This window comes from Trachinotus anak, unplaced genomic scaffold (assembly GCF_046630095.1).
Source record: "Trachinotus anak isolate AG129_WGS33_773 ecotype Australia unplaced genomic scaffold, CSIRO_AGI_Tana_v1 ptg000002l, whole genome shotgun sequence".
NCBI lineage: Eukaryota > Metazoa > Chordata > Actinopteri > Carangiformes > Carangidae > Trachinotus > Trachinotus anak.
The window spans coordinates 10,309,211-10,331,534 of NW_027273853.1; the positions used below are offsets into that span (position 1 = coordinate 10,309,211).

General features: G+C 40.2%; 1 protein-coding gene and 1 long non-coding RNA gene across 4 annotated transcripts; one reads left to right on the forward strand and one right to left on the reverse strand.

Moving 5' to 3' along the window:
• Window positions 1–227: 227 nt before the first annotated feature.
• On the reverse strand, window positions 228–2,889 carry LOC139631425 (uncharacterized). 3 transcript variants are annotated; one of them, XR_011693387.1, is made up of 4 exons: window positions 2,757–2,889; window positions 2,262–2,389; window positions 592–649; window positions 228–497 (listed from the first exon to the last, which is right to left on the reverse strand). It is a non-coding gene; the product is annotated as an uncharacterized lncRNA (long non-coding RNA). The 3 variants fall into 3 exon arrangements; XR_011693388.1 differs by having other exon boundaries at window positions 2,707–2,843; XR_011693386.1 differs by having other exon boundaries at window positions 2,653–2,790.
• On the forward strand, window positions 2,730–10,653 carry LOC139631409 (tripartite motif-containing protein 14). Its single transcript, XM_071495645.1, has 7 exons — window positions 2,730–3,069; window positions 4,847–5,802; window positions 5,926–6,021; window positions 8,254–8,502; window positions 8,617–8,639; window positions 9,278–9,432; window positions 9,620–10,653. Exons 1-7 carry the CDS (start codon window positions 2,820–2,822, stop codon window positions 10,162–10,164), a joined length of 2,274 nt encoding a protein of 757 aa, XP_071351746.1. The 5' UTR covers window positions 2,730–2,819; the 3' UTR covers window positions 10,165–10,653.
• The last annotated feature ends 11,671 nt before the right edge of the window (window positions 10,654–22,324 follow it).

Genomic DNA, 22,324 nt, shown 5'->3' on the forward strand with positions numbered 1-22,324 from the left:
TCAAAATTGGTTTGAGGAAAAAAGTTAAAGAAAGGATCTGAAAGCTTAATTGTGGATTTGAGATATAACATATACATTTTTAAGGTATTTATTGATTTAAACGTCTAATAATATAAGAGAAAATTCATTTAAAATCTTAATTTATTTCTTTAATTTTGTATTCAAATGCTAGCCTTTCATTTCCATTATTGCATTAAAAATTCACAGCACAAAATATAGGTCCCACTTTGACTTCATAATTCCAGGCAACATAAGTGACATGGTTGGTAAGAAAATGCTGCTACGAGATTATAAGATTAACCTTTCACTCACAAATCACAATAGTCTTTTTATCCAAGTCACATTTCTAGACCACAATACAGCAAGAATGTTATTGAGAGGAAAACATGAGAGAGGGAAAAAAATGTATAACACTTCTAGCTATTACTGTTCCCATCTGGTGCTTTAAGGCATCATCACAAGAACCAGTGTCTGTGTGGCTCAGATGGCTTTGTCCTCTGGAATAGAAAAGAACAGTTTAAAAGCTTATTACTCTGATTCATAACACTCAGTACTGTCAACCTTCTAAATAAGCACTTGGTTTATCCAGACCTTTTAATGCTGATTGGTTGTGTGTGGTTCATGGGAGTCCTTTTTGGCTATCCAGAGCCTAGAAGGAGGAGTAACTTCATTTTGTTAAATTGCATTTCATTGCAGCTCACTCAGTGAGTGCATAAAATGACAGCAGTATTTTGATTTGAGATTTCATTGGTAGGTTAATTGTTGATCCTCTTATGGTAGAAACAGTTACACAACTCTGTTTTAAATCATGATTAGTGAATTAAAGCTCCGCAGTACAAACTCCTGTCATGAATGATGACTCATGAATGATACAAATGCTGAATGATACAAATGGGTGCCTGAGAAAATTGTCTGGAAGGGGTTCTGGCACAGACAATGAAAATCCCAGCCCAGTCTTAACACATCTAAGATTAATACATTTGATCATTTAAGAATGTTTTCCTGGTGATACTTCTGTATAAAGACCGAATGAATAATGCATAAAGGCCAAGAATGTACTCATTAAAATGATACCAAACACATTGTAGTGAACATTACGGCCTTTAAACTGTCCAGTTTAACATAGGTGGTGGACCATGAGCTGATAATATTGACAAAGTTGCCACTAAACAATGCTTATCACAAATAAATATTGGAAAAAAAGTGTTAACTAGATTGAGTCTCTGTTCTTTTAGGTACAATTTTGAATGGAGGACATTTACATTATGGTTTTGCTACTTAAATTAAGGATCTGAACAGTTCTCCTACCAGGGATTATTTTATGCTGCTTTATACTTCACTTCATTTCAAAGTGTTCAGAACTTCACTGCAGTTACTTGTCACCTAGAGTATAATTCACAAAAGCTGGAAAGGAAGTGGCGTTCCACCAATCTAGAAGAATTTCACAAGGCTTGGAAAGATAGTATATTAACATACAAAAAAAAGCCCTCCATAATGTCTCTTCTATAGTCATTGCTAATAGATGAAAACAAGAACAACCCCAGGTTTCTGTTCAGCACTGTAGCCAGGATGACAGACAGCCATTGCCCTGTTGGGCCGTATATCCATCTCATTTATATTTAGGCTGCTTCTCTCCTACAGTTTCTTCATCCAAGCCACTGACTTGTCTTTGAGAACCTAGAACAACTAGGCTCCAACTTGGATATTTTTCCTTTAATAAACACTTCTATATTCAATCTGATTATGTTATGTAGCACAGGTTTTTAGTCAGAGGTGTAGTCTGCTATGTTTCAGTGGGTATACTGATATCCTTTTTTATTCTGCAGTATGCTGAGACAGCACCAGGTCAGACAAGAACACAAGGAGACTGAATAATCTGATTAAAAACGCTGGAGTACTGTTACAACTTTGGTCGTGCTTCACTGTGATTCATATACAAATAGTGCATTTCAGCCTTGGACTTTATCATCGTAGCACAAATGACACTGAAGGAACCAATAAAAACACTGAAGCTGGCAAAAACTTTAAAAACTTTCTGGTTTTGATGGTCCACTGACCGAGCAGGGCCCGACTGCAGTCCGACTGGGAAAGCCTAAATTCAGCTTTGGAATAATCTGCGATCAGACATACAAACTTTCTGAATGTTTTGTTGTCCCAATGACCAGTTGGCCTGTGCTCTGGTCTCATCCCTCTTAGTTAGAGGCCTTTTTAGATGAAAAATTGTTTCTTTAGTGGAGGAAATTCTTAAATGACACTTTCACCTGACATTGTGCACTGTGTCTGCTCCCGTGTGGGCGGTGCCTGTGTGTTTAAAGGTGGGGAAGGCCATCGGTTTAACAGGAGGGACCCAAACAGGAACATCCCGCTTTCTCAGTCTGGTTACCAAAACCTAAAACAGAGAAACTTAAATTACAACATGATGTTTGACTTCATTTAACGCTTAGGACACAATTACTCCAATATATCTTTACATAGAAATAATTGTTTACTGCTATATTATTGTTTAAAATCTCGTTTACAGAACCTGTACTAAATCCTGCAGGTCTACTTTGAGCTTGAAAAAATCTGCCTCAAGTCATGAGTTCTTTTACTTTCGCGTCTTTAATGTTAATAATTTGCACTTAAGTAAAACGGTGAATGCACGACTTTTACTTGTAGGAGAATATTTCCGCACTGTGATGATGATGTAAATGATACACTCATTACCGCTGCACCTTTAAGACTTGAACCGTGGGGACGGGAAGCGGGATTCAAACCTGTGGCTCCGCCTCTGCTGCTTGACATCCCGGAAACAGAAACTAAACATCAGTCAAAACAAAATGGGAGCATCGTTGGACACTCCGGCGAGGTGTCCTCTGTGCAACGAGCTGACCCGGGACCCCGTTAGCCTGAAGTGCAACCACCGCTTCTGCCGACGATGTATCGGAGACTTGTGGAGCGTAACGCCGGACGGGCCGTACCACTGTCCCGAGTGGAGGTGTAAAACTGTGTACCAGACGCTGCCGTTTGACCGCAGCTTTATACGGCCGCCCGCCCCGAGTCGGCGGGCTCAGCCTCGCAGCACCGCAGGTACTCTGAAAACAACTGGGTCAACCTTGTGCCTGTAAGCGCTCGGTTAGAAATAAGTGTTTATGAAGTGGCCCAATACACAGGTGACGGTGAGGCTGGCAGGTAACCCTCGCTAATTCAGCTAACTTCCGGCGGGTACCCGCTGAACTAGCTAATGAATTTACATGTTACTAGACACATGCAAGCTCACATCATTCTTTAGCTACTTTTGCACCCGAACGACTAATAAACAGGAAATACAGTCCTTGTTGAAGAAGACTCCTTTGCTGAAGTAAATGTAATGTGAAAGTACTCCACTACAAGTAAAAGTCCTGCATTAAAGAGCCAACCGGAGTAAAAGTACACAAGTAGTTTCACAGTTGTACTTGAGGATCAAAAGTAGTCGCCGAAAAATGGTCCCAGTGACTGATATATGCTATTATTATTATTATTATTATTATTATTATTATTATTATTATTATTATTATTATTATTATTGTCATTAGATTGTTAATACTTATGCACTAATGTGTGAGCAGCACTTTACTGTTGTAGTTAGTCGAGGTGGAGCTAGTTTTATGTACTTTACTCTCAAAATGCAAAAAAAACAAACAAAAAAAACAATTGGCAACTATCTTCCTTAATAAATAATAATTTTCTAAGCCAACCATATGAGAAGCTGTAGTGAATATCTTTAACTATAACTGTTTGTCAGACAAAACAAGACATCTTAAGATGTCACCTTGGGCTTTGGGGAATTGTAACAGGAATTTTTATTTTTTCTCTGACATTTTATAAACCAAATGAATAATAATAATTGATTAATTAATTAGAAAATGACTGTCACATTAGTCGATTATGAAAATAATTAGTAGCAACCCTACTTTACTCTCCTTGGTGGAACTGCTAACATTTCATAGACATCTGGAACATAACTCCAGCTGTAGACTGTATTTTTGTAAGGTGTCACAAGCCCAAAAGGAAAACTGGTTTAATCTTTTTGTTTTGTTCCTTTTATTCAGCCTATCGTGAGGTTTTATGTAAAATCTTAATCATTTAAGTAGCTGGTAACTATATCTTTCTAATAAATGTAGTGGAGTAAAATATTTCCCGTGCAATATGTGTGAAGTAGCATAAATTGAGGCTCAATCTAATAGTAATTTTGAGGCCAAAGCTTGTCTTCTTTATCAAGAAGTCAGTGAGGGCTAAAGTGTAACTAATTAATGACGTGTTCTTAAGTATGTCCCCTCTCAGTTTGACATACGACATACGTCACCATGATTTTAAGATTTTTCCATTTCCACATTATGTAATTTGTATTTCACTGCTAATGACTGATGCCACAGGGATTCAAGCAGCGACTTCAAATCACAGTTGCACTGTGAGTGGGTGATTTTAAGTTGAATATCAATCACAAAGATGCACTGATCTGATATCCAGGATCCCTATCTGTGCTTATACTTTTACACGTTTAGACTTTATTGAAATCGGGTAGTGGCCATAACATGACCAAACCACGGTAAATACAGCGTCTTCGTCAAATCATCAATAAAATGAAGTATTTTCACCAGCAGTTGTATTGATCAAGTCATGGCCTCTAAGTGAACTTGCAAGGCAATATAATAACGAAGACGAAAGCAAGATCAAAGTCACTGCTTGAATTGCTTGAAGTGGAACTGCTCAATAGGCATTAAAGGTTTAGTGCAGTTGTGTTGGTCAATAGGCAGCTTGTGGGAGTTCATGTGAAGTATCGATATAAAAGTGCTAAATCAACTTTCTACTCTAACTTTTTTTTAAGCCACATCCAGTAACGATGAACAAAATGGATCTGACTCGACATTGAGGAGGCCCTCACTCACCAGCACGCTCCTGGGGAAGAGAAAAGCCAGCACACCTGCCCCAGAGCAGCCTGACAAAAAGCGATCAACTGTGGAATCTCCCCGTGAGTCGGCCAGTGATGCTGAGACTCCCACCACTTCCTTCTCAGATAAACCTGGGCAGTCGACTGGTGTGGACACATCCAAGAAAACAGTGCACAAAGAATCTGCACAGTCTGAGCGTGGTGATGGCAGATCCTCCAGTGACAAGTCTGGCAGCAAGGCAGTACCTGAAAGTGATCCGCCACAAGACACATCAGCCCAGCAGAGCCATAGTAAACCAGAAGTACTCACGCTGGATGACTCTGACAGCTCAAATGAAGTAGATATATGTGATGCACCTCTCGCAGCACCAAGGACGGACACACAAGTGACAGGAATTCATGCCTCACCAAAGAAATCTGCCACACCTGCCAACTCTGATTTCTCCCCTGGGGTCTCCACCCCAGGTCAAGATAAGTCTCCAGTACATCACATAAAGCCTCCTCTGATACTCACCAAACATCCTGCCGCTGCTTCAGGATCCTCTAGCCTTGTTGGCATCTTTTCCAGGCCAGAAGTCAAAAAAGCCAGCCCTGTGCCCTGCCATTATTGTCCTAAAACTGGGTATCAGTCTGCTGTGAAGACCTGCCTGGTGTGTGGAGCTTCCATGTGTACAGAGCACCTACGTCCCCACCTGGACTCCCCTGTGTTTCAGAATCACACCCTGGTTCCTCCCATGGAGGACATTTCTCCCTGGAGGTGTCAGGAGCACCAAGAGATTAACAGAATCTTCTGCCGCCAGTGTGGCGTGTGTGTGTGCACGGTGTGTACCGTCATAGGCTCCCACCGGGACCATGTGTGCATCAGCATCAGGGAGGCAGAGAGAGAGCTCAGGGTGAGTGGTGAATTATAGAACCATACATGTGGTTAAAGTTGAGATACATCTAAAACTAGACATAGCAGTAAATTAGTTTTTTTTAATTCTCTCTTTTAATTCTCTGTGCACCTTTTTCCAAAGGGGAACCTGAAAGAAGAGATCAAACAACTGCAGGATGCTGAACAGCAAGTGAAGAACAGAGTGACTGAATTTATGCAGAAGAAGGAGACCTCCAGAGTAAGAGAATTAACTCTTACAGTTACATGAACTGCTCAGTAATACAGGATAAGATTTATTCTTACGTTGACTCAAGGTGATATATATGATATTACAGATATGCAGACTTATCTGCATGTTTTGAAGCCAAAGAATCACCATGGAGTTATAGCACTGTATTGAGATTTCAGTTTTTTTTAAAGCAGATATAATCAGCTATAAATGGGTAGCAATTCTCAGCTGTCATGTAAACCACAAACACAGTTTCATGTCAGAGTTGGAAGGCTTATACAAATAAATTCTCAAACTAGAGAACAGCTGAATTTGTTTAAAAATGCCCAAGAAAGATTATTTATAAATGAATTTTTAAGTAAATATGTGGTGATCTCCATGGTACATTTAGAATTTTCTTGTGAGCTGAGGATATGGTTAGACATGGTTTACAGCTTAACCACAGCTTTGAAAGAAGGGCTCATTTGTCAAAAACACTACACGCAATTCATACAACCACACACACACACACAAGCAGCAGGACCTCAGATTCTTTGCAAAATGAAACACTTCATTCAAAAATATACATCAACTTATAAAAACCCAATTTTGTTGCTGTCTGGCACACACATGGTTCATACAATCTGATTCTAATTGAACTAGTCACACACTCAATCTAAATTAGTCTGGGTTTGATGTTGTTCTTTTTATTTTTTTCCCCATAATTAGAGTAAAGCACTTGAATATATTGACCAAACGCAGCACACAAATAAACACACACAATATTTTCTCTCCACATAGTAGATAGCAGAGCACATTCATGGAGACAACAAAGAATCATTCATTAAAAAAAAAAACCATCTACATCCTAAACATCAACTCTTCTTCAACATCAACCCACATCACAGACTCAGTCACTGGAACAGTCTTCTGGTAAGGCCAGCGTTGCACAGACCCTGCATCAGTTTGGTCGCAGGCCTCCTCCATGGTTTCAATGAGGGGTGTCCTGACATAGAGCTGGAGATCATAAACCTTTTAAGGTTAAGGAAGGTGGAAGGTATTGAAGTGAAAATAGTGGTTGCTGAGATGACAATATCTCTCATCTGAGCTGCATCCATTTGGTCTCATGCTGTGACAGTGTGTGTAGTCTCTCTTAAAATTTGGACCTTGTGGGCCGTGTTGTAAGGACCTAAGTTGGCATAGTGGTGGAGGAGCCCGTTCTGTGTAATTGCAACAGACATTGTGATGTTACCACGATGTTGGCCAAGGACATTCAGAATAGCTCTGTGGCCAATGATGTTTCTCCCTCGTCTTCTTACTGTTGTCAGGTTAAAGCAAGCCTCACCTATGAAGATAAAAAAAGTGCAAAAGAACTCTGGAAGAAAGACAACATTGTGTACTTCAATATAGACCTACTGCAAATTTACATGTAAAAAGGTTCTGTATGCATTACTGTTACCTCCACATATTCATGCTGCAGGTGTTTTACCCTTAGAGTTGTTGTAGAGTTGTTTTATCTGTATGTGATGTTGATAGAGAGACCTGATCAAAACTATGTGTGTGTCATTGAGGATGTTTGTTTAAATTTCCTTGCAGTGATATCTCGATATGATATCTCTCCTCCTTAACATTCTCGCTCTCTTTTTTTTTTTTTTTTTTGCCCATGATGCGTATATTTATAGGACAGTGGAGAGTGACAGGAAATGGGACAGAGAGTAGGGGACTGACCTCACTCCCATGTAGACCAGTTAAAATATGTGTAAAATGTAAAAGGCATAGTTTCAAACATACTGAATGTGAACTAAAAAGCACTGATGTAGTACACATTGTACTGATTTTACTGTAGATAGCAGAGGAAAGTTGTATATCACTTGTGCTGTTGTGGAAAGGCAAACTCACCTGTTGCCTAGTTATAGTTCTTACACTTGATCGATGAGTTTACAATGAAGCACCTGAGTGTCTGTGCACCTGACGGCCGTGTTTGATCAGTTGGTTCATTGGTGTGGGGTTTTGAAAGGCAGTGCCTTGAAATGGCAAATGGCAAGTGATAAGTTGTGTTTTGCAAAAAATGTGAGGCTGAGACTGAACTTATAGTTGTGCAGATCTGGGTTGAGGTTTTGCTCCTTGAATGTCAGGTTTCACTAACTGTGTGTTATTTTAAAATTCTGATTTGCTCATTTATTTGAGTGATTGGTAGACTGCAATGACAGCTGAGAAAAATATAACATTACGTAACACAACAGTTACATTTGATCTGTCCAGGTGGCTTTAAATGAGGCACGAGAAGGGGTGCAGCAGCAGTACAGAGCCATCAGAGAGGCCCTGGAGCAGGAGGAGCAATCAGCTCTTCAGTGTGTGATGAAGGAGGAAAGCAGGGTTCTGGGTGGACTAGAGGAGAAACTCAGTCATCTCCAGAGCTCCATGCTGTCCATCCAGCAAGGCCTCCACACTCTAGAGGGGCTAGCTGATGCCAAGGGAGACAAACGCATACAGGACCAGGCCTTCATTATGGTGAGCTGGGTGTTAGGAGGAAATACCTCTTTGTTTGCTTGTAAAATATATAAGATATACTGTTGGCTTATGAAAACTAACCAACAGAAAATGTCTTTTTCCTTCACATGACAGGAGTACAGCAAAGTCGCTCAACTGTAAGTGATTTTCTTTCAACTTCCACCTTGTTGCATGAAAAAACAGCAATTTGTTGAACATGTCAATAGCTAAATGTGCTACTAACAGAGCACAGGTAGCATATATGAAACTTTCATTACTCTTAAAAGGCTAATTCACCCTTATTATGAAAAAACACATTTATAAAAATCTGTAGCATTGTGACTTTCCAGAAGCAGTGACCGTGTTTAATCCACAGACTCTTGCTGTGACCAGTTTTACCTGCAAAAGAGATCAGTGGAGATGTTACGCTGACAGGAATATTACGAACAGCTGCAGTCTGTTGTAGATACAGTATCTGTGTGGCCATTTTTACAGACTCTTTATCCAATCTTGTTTAATAAAGTTTAATAAAATAATAATGGCTACTTTTAAGGACCTACTGAATATTTACCTGTGTGCTTGTTTGGTCATTTGTTTATTTGTTTTTGCATATTTAACACATGATTTTTTTCCTTTATTGTGTTGCATTTAAGTGTTGCTGTTCACTTACTATGTCTCTGTGTATTTCTTTTTTTGTGTCTGTGTAGCTATGTCAGTATAGCCAACCTTATGGGATCATTAAGGAATGAAGAGGTCTTAAAATCTTAAGTCTGAATTCTCTGCTTCTTTTCCCCAGGGCTGGTAACAGAGGGAGCTTTGTGGAGAACTTTGAGGCTCCAGAGGAAGTGGATCAGGCCCGGCTCAAATGTTTGCAGAGGTGGACAGAGAAGCGGCTGGACGCAGTCATCATCACTGTGCCTGGCAAAGACAGAGACCTCTACAGACTGCTCTGTGAGACAAGTGGATTTTTTTAATACCAGAACCTGTTGACCTTCCACTTGCTTTTCACAATCACATCTGATTAAACCAAAGGACTAAATGCATCCTGTAGCCTCAAAGGTGCTATATTCAATTAGTCTTAATGTTCTGATCTGAAAATTCTTTTTTTTTTTTTTTTCATCTCCTTCCCTGTGCACAGATGGTACCGTTCCCCTCTTGGATGCAGACACAGCTCATTCCAAGCTGCAGCTGTCTGAGGGCAACAGGAGGGTGACCTACAGCGAGACTCAGCAGCTCTACGCAGAGCACGAGGCTCGCTTCAGCTCCTTCCCGCAAGTCCTGGCCTCCTGTGCCCTGGAGGGGGGCCGCTGGTACTGGGAGGTGAACGTGTCTGTGGATGATGGCCGCTGGAAGGTGGGGCTGTGTGAGGGACAGATAGAGAGGAAGGGCCAAAGGGACAACTCTCGTCTGGGCTTCAACAGTTACTCCTGGTGCCTCGCCTGTGACAAAAAGAAGGTGGAAGCTCTGCATAACAAAGTGCCTGTTCCTGTGGATGCGGACAGGCTGCAGAGGGTGGGAGTGTTCCTCGACTTTGAAGAGGGTCTCTTATCATTCTTTAATGTGACACCAGGGGGCAGTCTAGTACTAATGCATTCCTACAATCACAGGTTTACTGACCCTCTTTACCCAGCTCTGTCTGTGTCTAAAACACAGCTGGCCATCTGTGATCTGTTCCAGTCATAAACCATTCAATACTGGCATGTCAGTTCTGCTATAAATACACAGAACACATGAAAGTTCAGTGCCTTTTTTATATGTGAAAACCACTTCTTCATAAAAACTGGATATTTTGTAAAATTCTCGGGGATGTTGTCATGCTCTGTATAATGCTGTTCTTTTGCAAAAAATTTGATTTTCTTTTTTTACATGATATCATATATAACTGGATTTATCAGGCTAGAAATGCTGTTCACCTTCCATTATACATGTAACATTTCAAAGAGTGCTTAGGATATTTTTCAGTTTTTAATTTGAGATTTTCAGTGAGATAATGAGGAAGTTTTTAAATTGGAGGAATGTAAACAATGTTAGATAATATTTCCATTTTTAATATGTTTTTTAAAATGTTCCAAATGTTCTTATGTTCCAGATGTTTGATACCTCTTTGATCTTCTGGTGAGCCATTGTCTTTATGTAGAAATAAAGGGTCAGAGTTTCAAAAGCAAAGTAAAACCTGCATGACTTTGTGCCTTGATGCTTCCTATATGCGTTTGAATAGAAACACAGGTGTGTGAGTGGGTGGTGTGTTTCCCCTCAACAGGTGACAGTTGGTGTGCTAACTTTAAACTCTCACTGCCCCCACAGCATGTGAGATTTACCGACAACAAACACTGCTTTTGGCACAAACTCCTTACAGCGTCACAGATCGCTGCTGTCGCTAAATTGTTCCCCTCCTTGCAAACTGAGGCTCATTTATTCTGACAGGGGGTCTCTGCTGTTGACGTCACTGAGAGGGATCAAAGTGCTTTCATTAACTCTTTCTGGATGATTGGTAAAGCAACAGCATTCCAGTGGTTCTGGAACAGCTGGCCTTGGATCAAGGTTGATCCAAATCTGTTGACTAATTGAGTAGCTTGAAATCTTCAGGATCTACAGTATGAAATAAACTACAACTGTAAAGGGCTAAATGAAACTTGCACACGACAGCTCGGGGGAATAGAGCTTCATAAAGAGCGAGGACTAATCACCACCTACAGTTATTTTTTTCATACTTTAATAACTTGTTTTGCCAAATTGTCTGCTTCCCCTTGTGATAGACTTTTGTTTGGTATAATTTCAGACGCTTGAGAAACCTGAATCCACACAGGTGCACCAGTCAACCATGGCAACAATTTCACACTTTCAGCCACATGATCCAAAGGTAGTCAGAAACCCTCTTTGCAGCTTTGCTTTCTTTCTCTCTGTTTCCCAGCTGGCACATGAGGGCAGGATGCAATATCTGAGAGGCAGAGAGGAGGAGGGGGCTTAGGATAATTAAATTCTCCTCTCCATGTCCATCCAATGGTCTCTCAAATGCAGCCAAGCTCATACAAGCTTTCCCAGACGTGTTACTATTAAATGAAATGAGCAAAGGGCGTATACTGCGTTGGCAGCGAGCAGCGTGTCAGCTAGTTAATAAGGAATAAAATGTATGTGATGTTGTATTGAAGGCTCTAGGCAGCGTCATTGGCTACTAATGGGCCGTCACTAAATCAAGGGACAAACTGTCTTCATTAGTAATCCCAGGAGCCTCCTATATCCTCAAGGTAACAGCCAAAGAGTCTGCTTGTCAAAATGTCCTCACATAATAAGATACCTTTGCCCACTTCTGGCTGCTGTGGTAAAATGCACTCGGGTATTTATGTCTCAGAGGAATATGCAAAGAATCAAATCCCTAAATTACCACTTCAGTGACAAGGTAATGTAGAGTGATAAATTACTCAGCGGATGTGGCCTTGTCTCGCATCTTAAAAGCCACTGCATCCCGCATTCAGTTGATTTATGGTAATGTATCGCTCCTTTCCACTGGTGATCTCAAAGGCAAATAAACAGAAATCAAGAACAGATTAGGAGGAGAAAGCCAGGCAATAAAGGGTGCTATTTGCTTTTAAAATCAATACTTAATTAAAAGGACTCTAAACTCATCTGACTATTGAGAATAGTATTAAATTAATGTTATTTGTTTCTTTCAGGAAATGCCTTTTTTTCTTCAGCAGATTCATATTGAAGCTGTACAGTAAGTGGGTCTCATTTGCAAAGCTTCTCCAGTCAGTGCTCTCCTTTGGATTTCATGCTTCTACCACTCATTGTTGTCAGTAAAGAAAGTGGAATTGCTTGAAATTACAGGGGTCAGAGATTTCACACAGATAGTGGGCAGCAAGCCTTTCACTTAAACTGTCTTCTTAATGCCACTAAATGTCACTCTCCCTCTGTTCTAGCTTTTTAGACTTTGACCTTATGCCAAGATTGCTCAGAGGTTGAACAATTTGTGGATCATTTTCAGAGGTTGATGTATAGAGCAATTTGATGTGGGTTAATTCACAGTAAATGCTCCTTCTGTCCTTCTGTGGAAGTAATAGTGACTACACAGCACAGATTGCCTTTTCTCCTCGGCCAGGAATAGTAGCCAATTCAATTTGCATTCTTCCATGAGAAAATGTGCCCCAAAGTCAGCCGTTAACTCCTGGGTCGAGATCAGTCAAACTCACTGATTAGAGTCACAATAAGTTAATTTAGCATGTAAAATGTTACATTTATAGGGCATTCAGAATGTGTTAAATATCTCTGGAGAGACCTGAAAATGTTTTTTCACCAACCTGACAGATCTTGAGAGGATCTGCAGAGCTTGTGTGCAAAGCTAGACGCGTCGTAAGACGTGAGACTGTAATCACTGCCAAAGGTGTTTCACCTAAGTAGCCTGTCGCTGAATACTTATGTCATTGTGATATTTAAAATTTTCCTTTTTAATGAATTAAATGTCATTTAATGATCAAGTGTAGATTGATGAGGGAAAAAAAAATGAAATGTAATGATTTTAGCATAATGCTGCAACTTGACAAAATTTGAAATAGTGAGGGGGGTCTGAATACTTTCTGAATGCAACCAACAACACATGATCAGTCGTCTCAATAACTGCAGTTTGCTCCTTTCATCTGCTATTACATTTAAATCACAGAAAATCTGATTTTTCTGAAAAATAATTAGGCTAAAAAAATCTTTGAACTCAAAGATTCATTTCGCAGCACTTACTGCTTTCCTTAAAGACTGTTGTAACCACTGGATGAAAACATCCCTTCTCTTGGATTTTTAAATAGTTTCTCAAGTTTGGACTTCTAATCTTGGTTGCCTTAAAAGATATATTTATGCTCTTTTTTATCAAACAAACACACACAAAATCTGAACCCATTACTTTGCATGTATATATATATATATATAAACAACTGATAATATAATGTGTTATTTTGGTTCATGATGCACAAACTGAGCAAGGACACTCATTTGTCATTTGTGTTTACGAAAAGTTAGGAAACGGCTTAAAAATCATTCATCATTTACGTTTTTCCATCCAGATGGTTAGAAGAGTCTTTGAGGATTCTCGTTAAATGACCCCCTGAGTTTTTTAAAGATTGGCAATACAAATGTCATGTCATGAAAGTAAATGATAGGCACAAACAGGGCTATAGTCTTTATGAAACATAGACATGGAGGATTGTACTCTAATTAACCAGAAAAACAGTGGCAGAGCTTAAGTTCTCTCTGCAACACCAAGAACACACATCAAACACTGTTGAATTCAAGCATTTACTTCCAATTTCAACTGCTCCCACAACATCCTAGCTGGTAAAGTAATTGGGTGTACTTGGGTTTGTGCTCATTAGAGAGCATATACACATCTTCCTCCATCAGGGCAGAAACCAGCTCGGAGTCCGTTTTATCAGCTTGTCAACAGGCAGCAGAGATGTGGCCGCTCATGCATAACAAACAAGTGAACTGCCACCATCTGCTTTAAGATACACAGTGGTTTCCAGCTGTTTTTTTTAAAGCTATTTATTGATACCTTATTTGCAAACTTTAGGAGGTTTTTCCACAAACCTCCTAAAGTTTTAAATGAGAGCTGGATTAGTATCTAGGTTCAGAGCACAGGAGGTCCTCTGCGTGTTCCTTCTTTGCTTTGTTCACAATGAAGTACTCTGTCAAAGAGTGGGGCTGTCGTTATGTATCCTTTTGCATTATCAGCAAATCCTATGGAAATGTCTCTACCAAGTATTGTCTCAGTAGCCCAAGCGTGAGCAGCTCAGGCCTGTGTGGCATACAACCAAAGTGTTGTCCAGAAAATAAATCAAAACAACAAAAAGAGTCATAGTTTTGAATCTAGGTGACATTATATGAAACACTACATGATCGACACAGGTATACTGCCTATGTGCAAGTATGAGCAGGTGTTGGCATGGTCTCTACACACACCCGGCATGCCTTGGAGCCGTATCTTTTGTTGGCATGGCAACAGTTTGGTGAGCCCAGGTGAGCGGGGAGTCTCACGTGTCTCGCCCAGTCACCTGCCAGGCTTGGCAAGGTCCAGGGAAATCTGAGACAGAAGAAGTCATTGGGCCTATTGTTGAGTGACATGCCTATTCTTCTCCTGCACCTTTCCCCAGGCAAATCAATTCACTCTCGACTGCCACGGAAAACGCCTCATGACTTTCATGAGCGAATCTATCTCCGTATCTGTCCGTCATCCGTGGCTGAATTGATAAAATCTAATTTGACGAAAACCAAATCTCGCATATGTCTGTGCTGCTGTCAAGTGATCACAGCTTATCGTGGTGGTGTCCATTTTTTTTCCACATTCAAGCGCGTATTCTGTAGAGAATTAAACACCCCCACTGCATTATGCACAGTAATTCAAACACTTGAATGGCAGACAGCTGTGTCTGTTTCCTTGTCTGTCTATCCCTAGCATTACTTGGTGGTGTTGCTCTTCAACCATTAACATGTCAGCACATTAAGATTAGGTGGAAAAAGCAGCAGCATCTATTCCAAACGCTATATACTGTCGGCTACAGTGCCTGTCTGCCTCCTCCTCCAGCCCACATACTGTACCCCCCCTATCTGTCATTTCTCAGAATAGCTCCAGTGTCTTGAGCATTATTTATTTATTTATTTGTCTGACCTATTGCTCTTGTGTCTTGGCCTCTCTGCAGGAAGGTCAGAGTGCAGGTTCGATGACGACTAGGATTCAGTGTCTCGTTCAAGGAGGTGTTAGCAGGAGGCTCTCGTGAGAGGCTGAGCCTTACATACTCTACGGCCAGTTGTTTTCTTAGTTTACATCCCTCTGCCTAATTTCTAAATTTGAGAGTCCACACACTGAGGTGCAAACTGGTCATCAAAATTAAAACACGTTGCACAATTACAACCGACTCTTCAAAATATTCTTTAGCAAAGATGTTTGTTCATCTTGACCCATCAATGTGTAAAAAAAAAAAAAACTGAATCTCATTTTTTCAACACAATGCAACAAATTCTGTACCCATTCAACCTCATCATCAAATATTTTCTATGTTTAAAAAAAAAATAGTCCACTTATTTAATCGCTTAATATTTATGAATAACCTTAACAAAATTCAAATTCAGTTCAGTTGACCTATGGACACACATCCTCTAGCTTCATTTCCTGTTGTGCTAAAAAAAAAAATCCTGTTCTTTGAGAACAAAGTTTCTGCAGTTTCTCATTTAACCCTCTTGGGCTTTAAGTTGTACATTTATAAATCAAAAATGTAACATCTCTAATTCTTTCCCTCTCTTTGACAGATACCATCTCAGTTCCTGTGTAATCTATTTATTTAAGGGAAGCGACTGGATTTTTAAGTCAAATGCCTGATCAGTGGATTTTGTATAAAAAAAACCTGAAACAGCCTCAGATATCAACAGGAAGAAGGAAGGCGATAGCTGGAAAGGTTAGTTGAATAAAGGAGAGTATAGCCTCTGACAGAAAGCAGCAGTAAGGAGGGAAAAAGCAGCTTCCAGATTGAACTCTTTTCTTTTGAAACTGTGAAAAACCCAGTACAGACAACAATCTAGTGTAGTAGTGAAGGTAGCAGGGCTTTCTACTCCTTGGAGGATGGTTTTCAAGCACGAGTGCTAACGCTTCACTGCTGGAGTCAAAACACACAAAGAAACACAATCTATCTTTTAATCACTTCTGCTGTATGTTGTTTCTTGATCATCTCTAATTTTCCTTTCCTTCAACATTGGCTTTATGTGTTAAAAACAAGTCCTATTTCGGTAAGAGGATCAACAGTGACGAGTATTTGCCAAAGATTATTGCTTGTAAAGAAATGTCAAATGTATTGGATTTATTCCTCGAGGGTAATTCAGATCTACTAAATTGAATTGTCAGTCGCTAATGACCAGAACAGATTTCCTTTCACACAATCTGTGCTTAATTCTAAACTTTCTAGCACCTTTTACTTGCCTTTTGGGGATTCCCTTATGGCTTTTGTAGGATTTAATTAAACAGTATTTTCAGAAATGAACTGAACCACTTCTGGGCTCTAATCATCCAACTTCATGCAACTTCATTTTCCAGGCAAACACAGCTGGGGCTCTTGATTTCTGCTTTCACCTCCTGCTCTGGCCAAAGCTGCAGGTTTCTCATCAAACACACAATCACCAGAGAAACAGAGCTTCCTTGTGTTTCTGATCCTTTAACGTTGCAGTGATGTTTGATTGTTTTGTCTTTTCCCGTCCTGCTCATATGCAGCTCAGAGCATGGTTTAACAGCCTGCCTAAGATATTTGTGGAGGGGCAAACAAACACTGAAAAACTATTGATAAACCATTAATGTGTCATTCAAGGACACAGTGCTGCTGAATGTGCATCTATCATATGAGCTTAATCATGTCTGTGAGGGTTAGCAGAGTTTTCCATGTCTCACTAGTTCTGGCAACAAATCAGATGGCTGAGTGCGAATGTTAAAGTGCATTATCTCCGTCCAAGCCTCTGACTCCTGCAACCCTCCTCATTAATAACGTTTCCCACACAAACACATACATATTCAGTGCTCAGGACAGTTATTGTATTTGAAGGAATAGACATTGACATTTTGGAAAACAGTGATTTGCTTTCTTGCTAAGAGTTAGATGAGAACACTGACACCACCATCTCACATCTCTCCGCTAAATATGAGGCTGCAGCCATTTAAAGCTATTCCACCATCTGACAGATTATTCTGATGGAGTATAATGGCACCTTTAAACCAGATTAGCCATTTCCCCATGTTTCCAGTCTTCATGCTAAGATAGGCTAACTGGCTGGCTGTAGCTTCATGTTTAGCACACAGGTGGAGTTGGTGTTGATCTTCTCAACAAATTCTAATCAAGAAAGCGAATAAGCGTATTTCCCTAAACGTCTTAGCCTGCTTTAACAGTGGGCTGATTTCCAGAGGTGTCACAGCAGGATAGAAGCAGGTCATCAGGGGCAGAAGTGATAATGATAATGATAATGGGTGAAAATGAAAATGTTGCCTCCTGTGCTAGTCAACAAACCAACAGCAGTTGGTCTCCAGTAGAAAGGAATGACTAACAATCAAACAGCAACCATTTCAAGCACTGATATCCACAGTCCGGTTACACTGAGTCAATCGCTGGTTATTTTGCATTTGGTTTAATAATGTTTCAGAGTGCCACAGGGAAAAACACACAAAGTTATGATCCATTTAGCAGGATCAGTGAGACCAAATGCCTCACTGTGTAGATTACTTTATTGCTGGTGATAAATGAAATGCTGTAAAGGTAACAATCAAGACAATTAACATTTATCTATTGTATAACAACTTAAGTTTTAATGGTGACAATGAGACATGTGTCATCACATTTATCTTCCACCTACACCATGAAAATGTCAGCCAGGAGAGCTCCTGACCCCGAGCAGATGCTCAGGCACTGAATGACTGTGAGCAATGAAACATTTGGCATTTCCACACACAGCAGCATTGTGACCGGGAGATGAAGCAACCGGGCCTGAGATCATCAACTCTGCCCCGAGCAATCAGGCCTTCTCAGTGCAAAAATATTGCATCCTTAATGTAATCACCCAACATTTTCATTTCCCCCTGCCTTCCTCCTGGGCCTACTTTCAGCTGTCTGGAATGTTTTTATATCACTGCTGTAGATAAGGGTGTTTCACTGCTCAAGGTAATTGGTATGTTGGTGTTTGAGCCCATGGATGGAAATATTGGTATGAATTCTGGTGTGAGTTCTATTATTGCTGTTTTTATGAAGATTTATAATCTCAGTGCACATATTGTAGCCAGGGCATTGTCAGTCCATGCATTTCAAAAGCTATATATCATTATTGTATAGGCTGTTTTCATTGTCTTTGTAATAAGCAGGCTGTTATTTGTGGTTGATGTTATTTTTGTGTAATTCTATGAGAAAAATCTTGAAAAACATTCTGTGCTATTTTCTGATGTGTCCCCGAATCCCACGAATGAAGCATGCTCATTAAAGTGAAATCTTCACTGCTCTCGTTGTTTCTCTTCTTTTCACTCGATCTTTCTTTTGGCCCATTAGGAATTCCCACAGTTCACCCTCCCTGTCTTCCTCTCACACTGTCATTTTGTCTCCTCCAAGCGTTTGCTGACTTGAGCAATTTATTCACATCTCAAATTCAGTGTCATGGTGAAATGTGAATAACGTCTGTGTCCCTGGGGCAGCTGGACGGTCACACCTGAACACACTCTGAGCCCACTTCTTCCTGTCCCTGCCTATCAGTTATGACCTTGTTTTATTTGAGCGTGACTAAAAATTACATTGATGAAGCTCTACAGACGAGAACTAGACCCTGACTAATGAAACAACATTAAACTTTATACCAATGATGTTCCTGTATTTCAGTCTCTTTAGTTTTGCAGACATTTCAGAAAGTTTCTCTTTCAGCCTGTTTTGTTATATGATGAGTGTGTGGGTGGTGTTAGCTGCAATGGTCCATCCAAATACATCTTTTATTACTTTTATTACTTTTAGCTTTACATTTATTACCATTCCTAGCATCATGAATGGCTTGAGCTGACAAGGTTAGGTTCACTATATTGTCTTTTCAGTACATTTCAGTGCAAAAAAAGGTTATATTGGTAATTTCAATGATATTTTGATGTTGAGGTTCAAATTTCCAATAGGTGAGCTCCACTGCCAGTGTATATTAAGTTTTGACAGTCACAGAAAAAAAATAAATAATGATAATAATAAAATAATAATAATAATATAAATTTGCATTCTTTACTATGAATTAGCTAAACTGTAAAAACTGGGAAATATTCATCTCTGTGAGGATTTGCACTTGCTCAGACAAAATTCCAAATAGGGTTTGAGCCAGTGACATTTAAGACAGCATTCGCCTGAAATAACTGCAATAACACTTTGAGGGAGCTGGTCACACTGACTTTGCCATCAGCTTTTAGTGTGCACTAGAGGAGAACATATCCTGATCCATGGATAAAGGACTGGAGGGAGCAGAGTGAAGTGTAAGGGAAGTCGCCGTCCTTCTGTATCCTCAGAGAGCTGTCATATTTTCACCAGAGACTTTAGGAGTGTCAGCCAGCGTCTCATTTCACTTCCCGTTGGAGAAGCCAGAAAGATACAGAACTCTCAGTTCTCTCTCTTCTCGTCAATGCAACGACCGGCCTGTCAGCAGGGTATGGGACAAATCAATATGTGCCTTCACATGAGAACGTCTTTGATGAGCTTAGCTTGTCTAAAACACTCAGCTAGTTAAACAAGATGGGCCTGATGCAGACTGAAAGAGTTTTGACTTCCCTTAAAATATGTAGATTTTGAGTTGAGCACAAACTTTTACTGAAGTCATTTATTGATTTTTTTTCTAGGACAGAGTCAAAATACTGCTATGCAGACCCATCATCATCACTGGAGGAGTTCAATTGTGCCCATTTATTTGTGTTGCAGAGAAAACTCTCTCTCTCATTTATTTTTCATGCTTCTGTTTTTTCCTGTGCCTCTGGGCAGTGGGGTGTTTGCTGAGGTGTGAACCCTGACAAAGACAACCCTGTTCACCCACTCACAGTCTCAGCTTTTATCTCTCAGTTTGCTAGAGATTCGGCCCAACAACTTTAAATCCTCCTCCTTTATCATTGGCAGTGAGCTGGACTCTTCTCTAATCTGTTTTTCACATTCCACTGCACACATGCATCTCCCTGTGGGCACAGTTCAAGCTGTTTCTCAATTGATGAATCATATTATACAGTTTTACCCTGTCTCAAAGGTATTTGCCGGACACATAGTAAATATCATAATATATCATGATATGTGATGTATTTTGGATTCAAATAGCACTAGTCCAGAGTGCTGTTGGGCTGATGTATTTTCATAGGCCAGTCCAGAATTTAGCATCATTTTTACATTGTCTTTTGGATTACTGCAGAAAAGAAAAGAAGCTCTGCGACAAACAAGAGTTTTTGATATTTACACGTTCTGTTCGGCATGATAATCTTCACAAATGAACACCACTTTTCTGACTTTTGAAGCCAAATTACAATCGCCAGAAGTAAAAAGCTAATGGTTGCATGGCTGCAACATCACCAGTCCAACTTGTAGCTTGATTTAGTGTGCTTACCTCTTCTACAAAAGCTTTTCCTCTTGTAAAGTCAGTAATAGTTTGCAAAAGTGCGAGTATAAACGATAAGGACTGAAAAGTAGATTGGTCCTCCTATTGCTCATGCTGACATTTAAGCCACTTGTTGGCGACCAGCCTTTTTTAAGAGATATAAAAGCTCAAAGAAATCATGACAGGGGTACTGACTGACAACAGCAAACCAGTCGTTCTCCTGTAGTAGACGTTAGGGACTTTAAGCAGTGATGGTTGAAGGGACGGCTACAGCATGACGTGGATGACGAAGATTCTATCTTGACACTTCCTACCATTGCAGCCCACTGTCGACGACGTGAGAATGACTGATTTGCTGTTATAGGCACTTCGGCTGCAATGGTAGGAAGTGTCGAGATAGAATCTTCGTCATATCACATCATGCTGTAGCCATCTCTTCAACTGTTGCTGCTTGAAGTCCTTAATGTTTAGGTAGGTGGTACGTGTCAATGTAACATCCACATGAATGCCAATACCCAAGGTTTCTCAGCAAACATGGCCCAGAGCATCAGACTGTTTCTGACAGCTTGTCCTCTCACAAGAGTGCATCTCGGTGCTATCTCTTCATATGCACCCGGCCGACCATATGATGTACAGGAAAACGAGATTCATCAGACCAGGTCACTCTCTTCCATTGCTCCATAGTCCAGTTCTGACATTCATGTGCCCATTGCCGGTGCTTTTGGCAGTGGACAGGGGTCAAAGGCATCGATGATCCTTTGACATCTTTGCTGGTTCACCAGTTTTCCCTTTTTGTAGGGATTGACCACTGCATACAGGGAACACCTTGCAGGACCTGTTGTTTTGGAGATGCTGCATTGTCTAACAATCACAATTCGGCCCCTGTCATGCCCATATCTCTTGCTTCCAAAACATCAACTTCAAGCACTGACTGTTTGCTGGCTGCCTAATACATCCCACCCCTTAACAGATGTCACTGTAATAATATGTTATCTGTTACTTGTCTCACCTGTCAGTGGTTTTAATGTTGGGTAAAGTTGTCTGAGAGGGCAGGATATTTCCTGCCTCTATAAAATATCTCATTAAACGCTCCAAGTCTGTTTTGTAAAAGCAAAACAAAGGTGTCCTTATAAAATATTTAAACAGTGTTCAGTTTCTGTGACTGCTGCAGCATGTTCCTTTGTGTAGCCTCAGTGCGACTGAGGAGAGAAGCTAGTCCATATTGGCTATGAAATTATTCATCTCTTCCTCTAATCCGTTTTCTCCCTTAATGATGAAATATGTAAATCGTGTATGCAGCGTGTGCAGGAAGTCATATATTCATTCCAGAGGCTGAAGTGTGTGTTGATCCTGAGGGAAATGCCATACAGGCCCGGATTTATACCATCTGCGGCATACACCAAGCAGATGCGGGTGTAATGGGAGTGGTTTTGATCAATTACCATCATATTTATTGGTTTACAAGGTTCAAACACTGTTGGTGTTTTCCAGGTGTACAGTCTTGTTTGTGCATCCAGTCAGCTGATGGCACAGTCAGCATTTCCTCTTTTCATTTCAAACCTGAATTAATTACAATTAATCTGTTTTTAATGAAGCTATTAGCATGTCTTATAGCTGAGACCTGTTGGCTTCTTATATTAAAGCTTCAATTTCTGCATGTTTTTTACTACTTCTGCAACACCTGTGGGACATCATTCAGCTTGTGAAACATTAATGTTTCATACATCATATAAAATCAGATTTGCCT

Bases quoted from the DNA above. Each gene is read 5' to 3' on its own strand.
- LOC139631409 (XM_071495645.1), top strand. From the start codon at position 2,820: ATGGGAGCATCGTTGGACACTCCGGCGAGGTGTCCTCTGTGCAACGAG. The intron at 3,070-4,846 runs GTACTCTGAAAA...CTTTTTTTTAAG, and splicing joins TCAGCCTCGCAGCACCGCAG to CCACATCCAGTAACGATGAA. The intron at 9,433-9,619 runs GTGAGACAAGTG...CCCTGTGCACAG, and splicing joins AGACCTCTACAGACTGCTCT to ATGGTACCGTTCCCCTCTTG.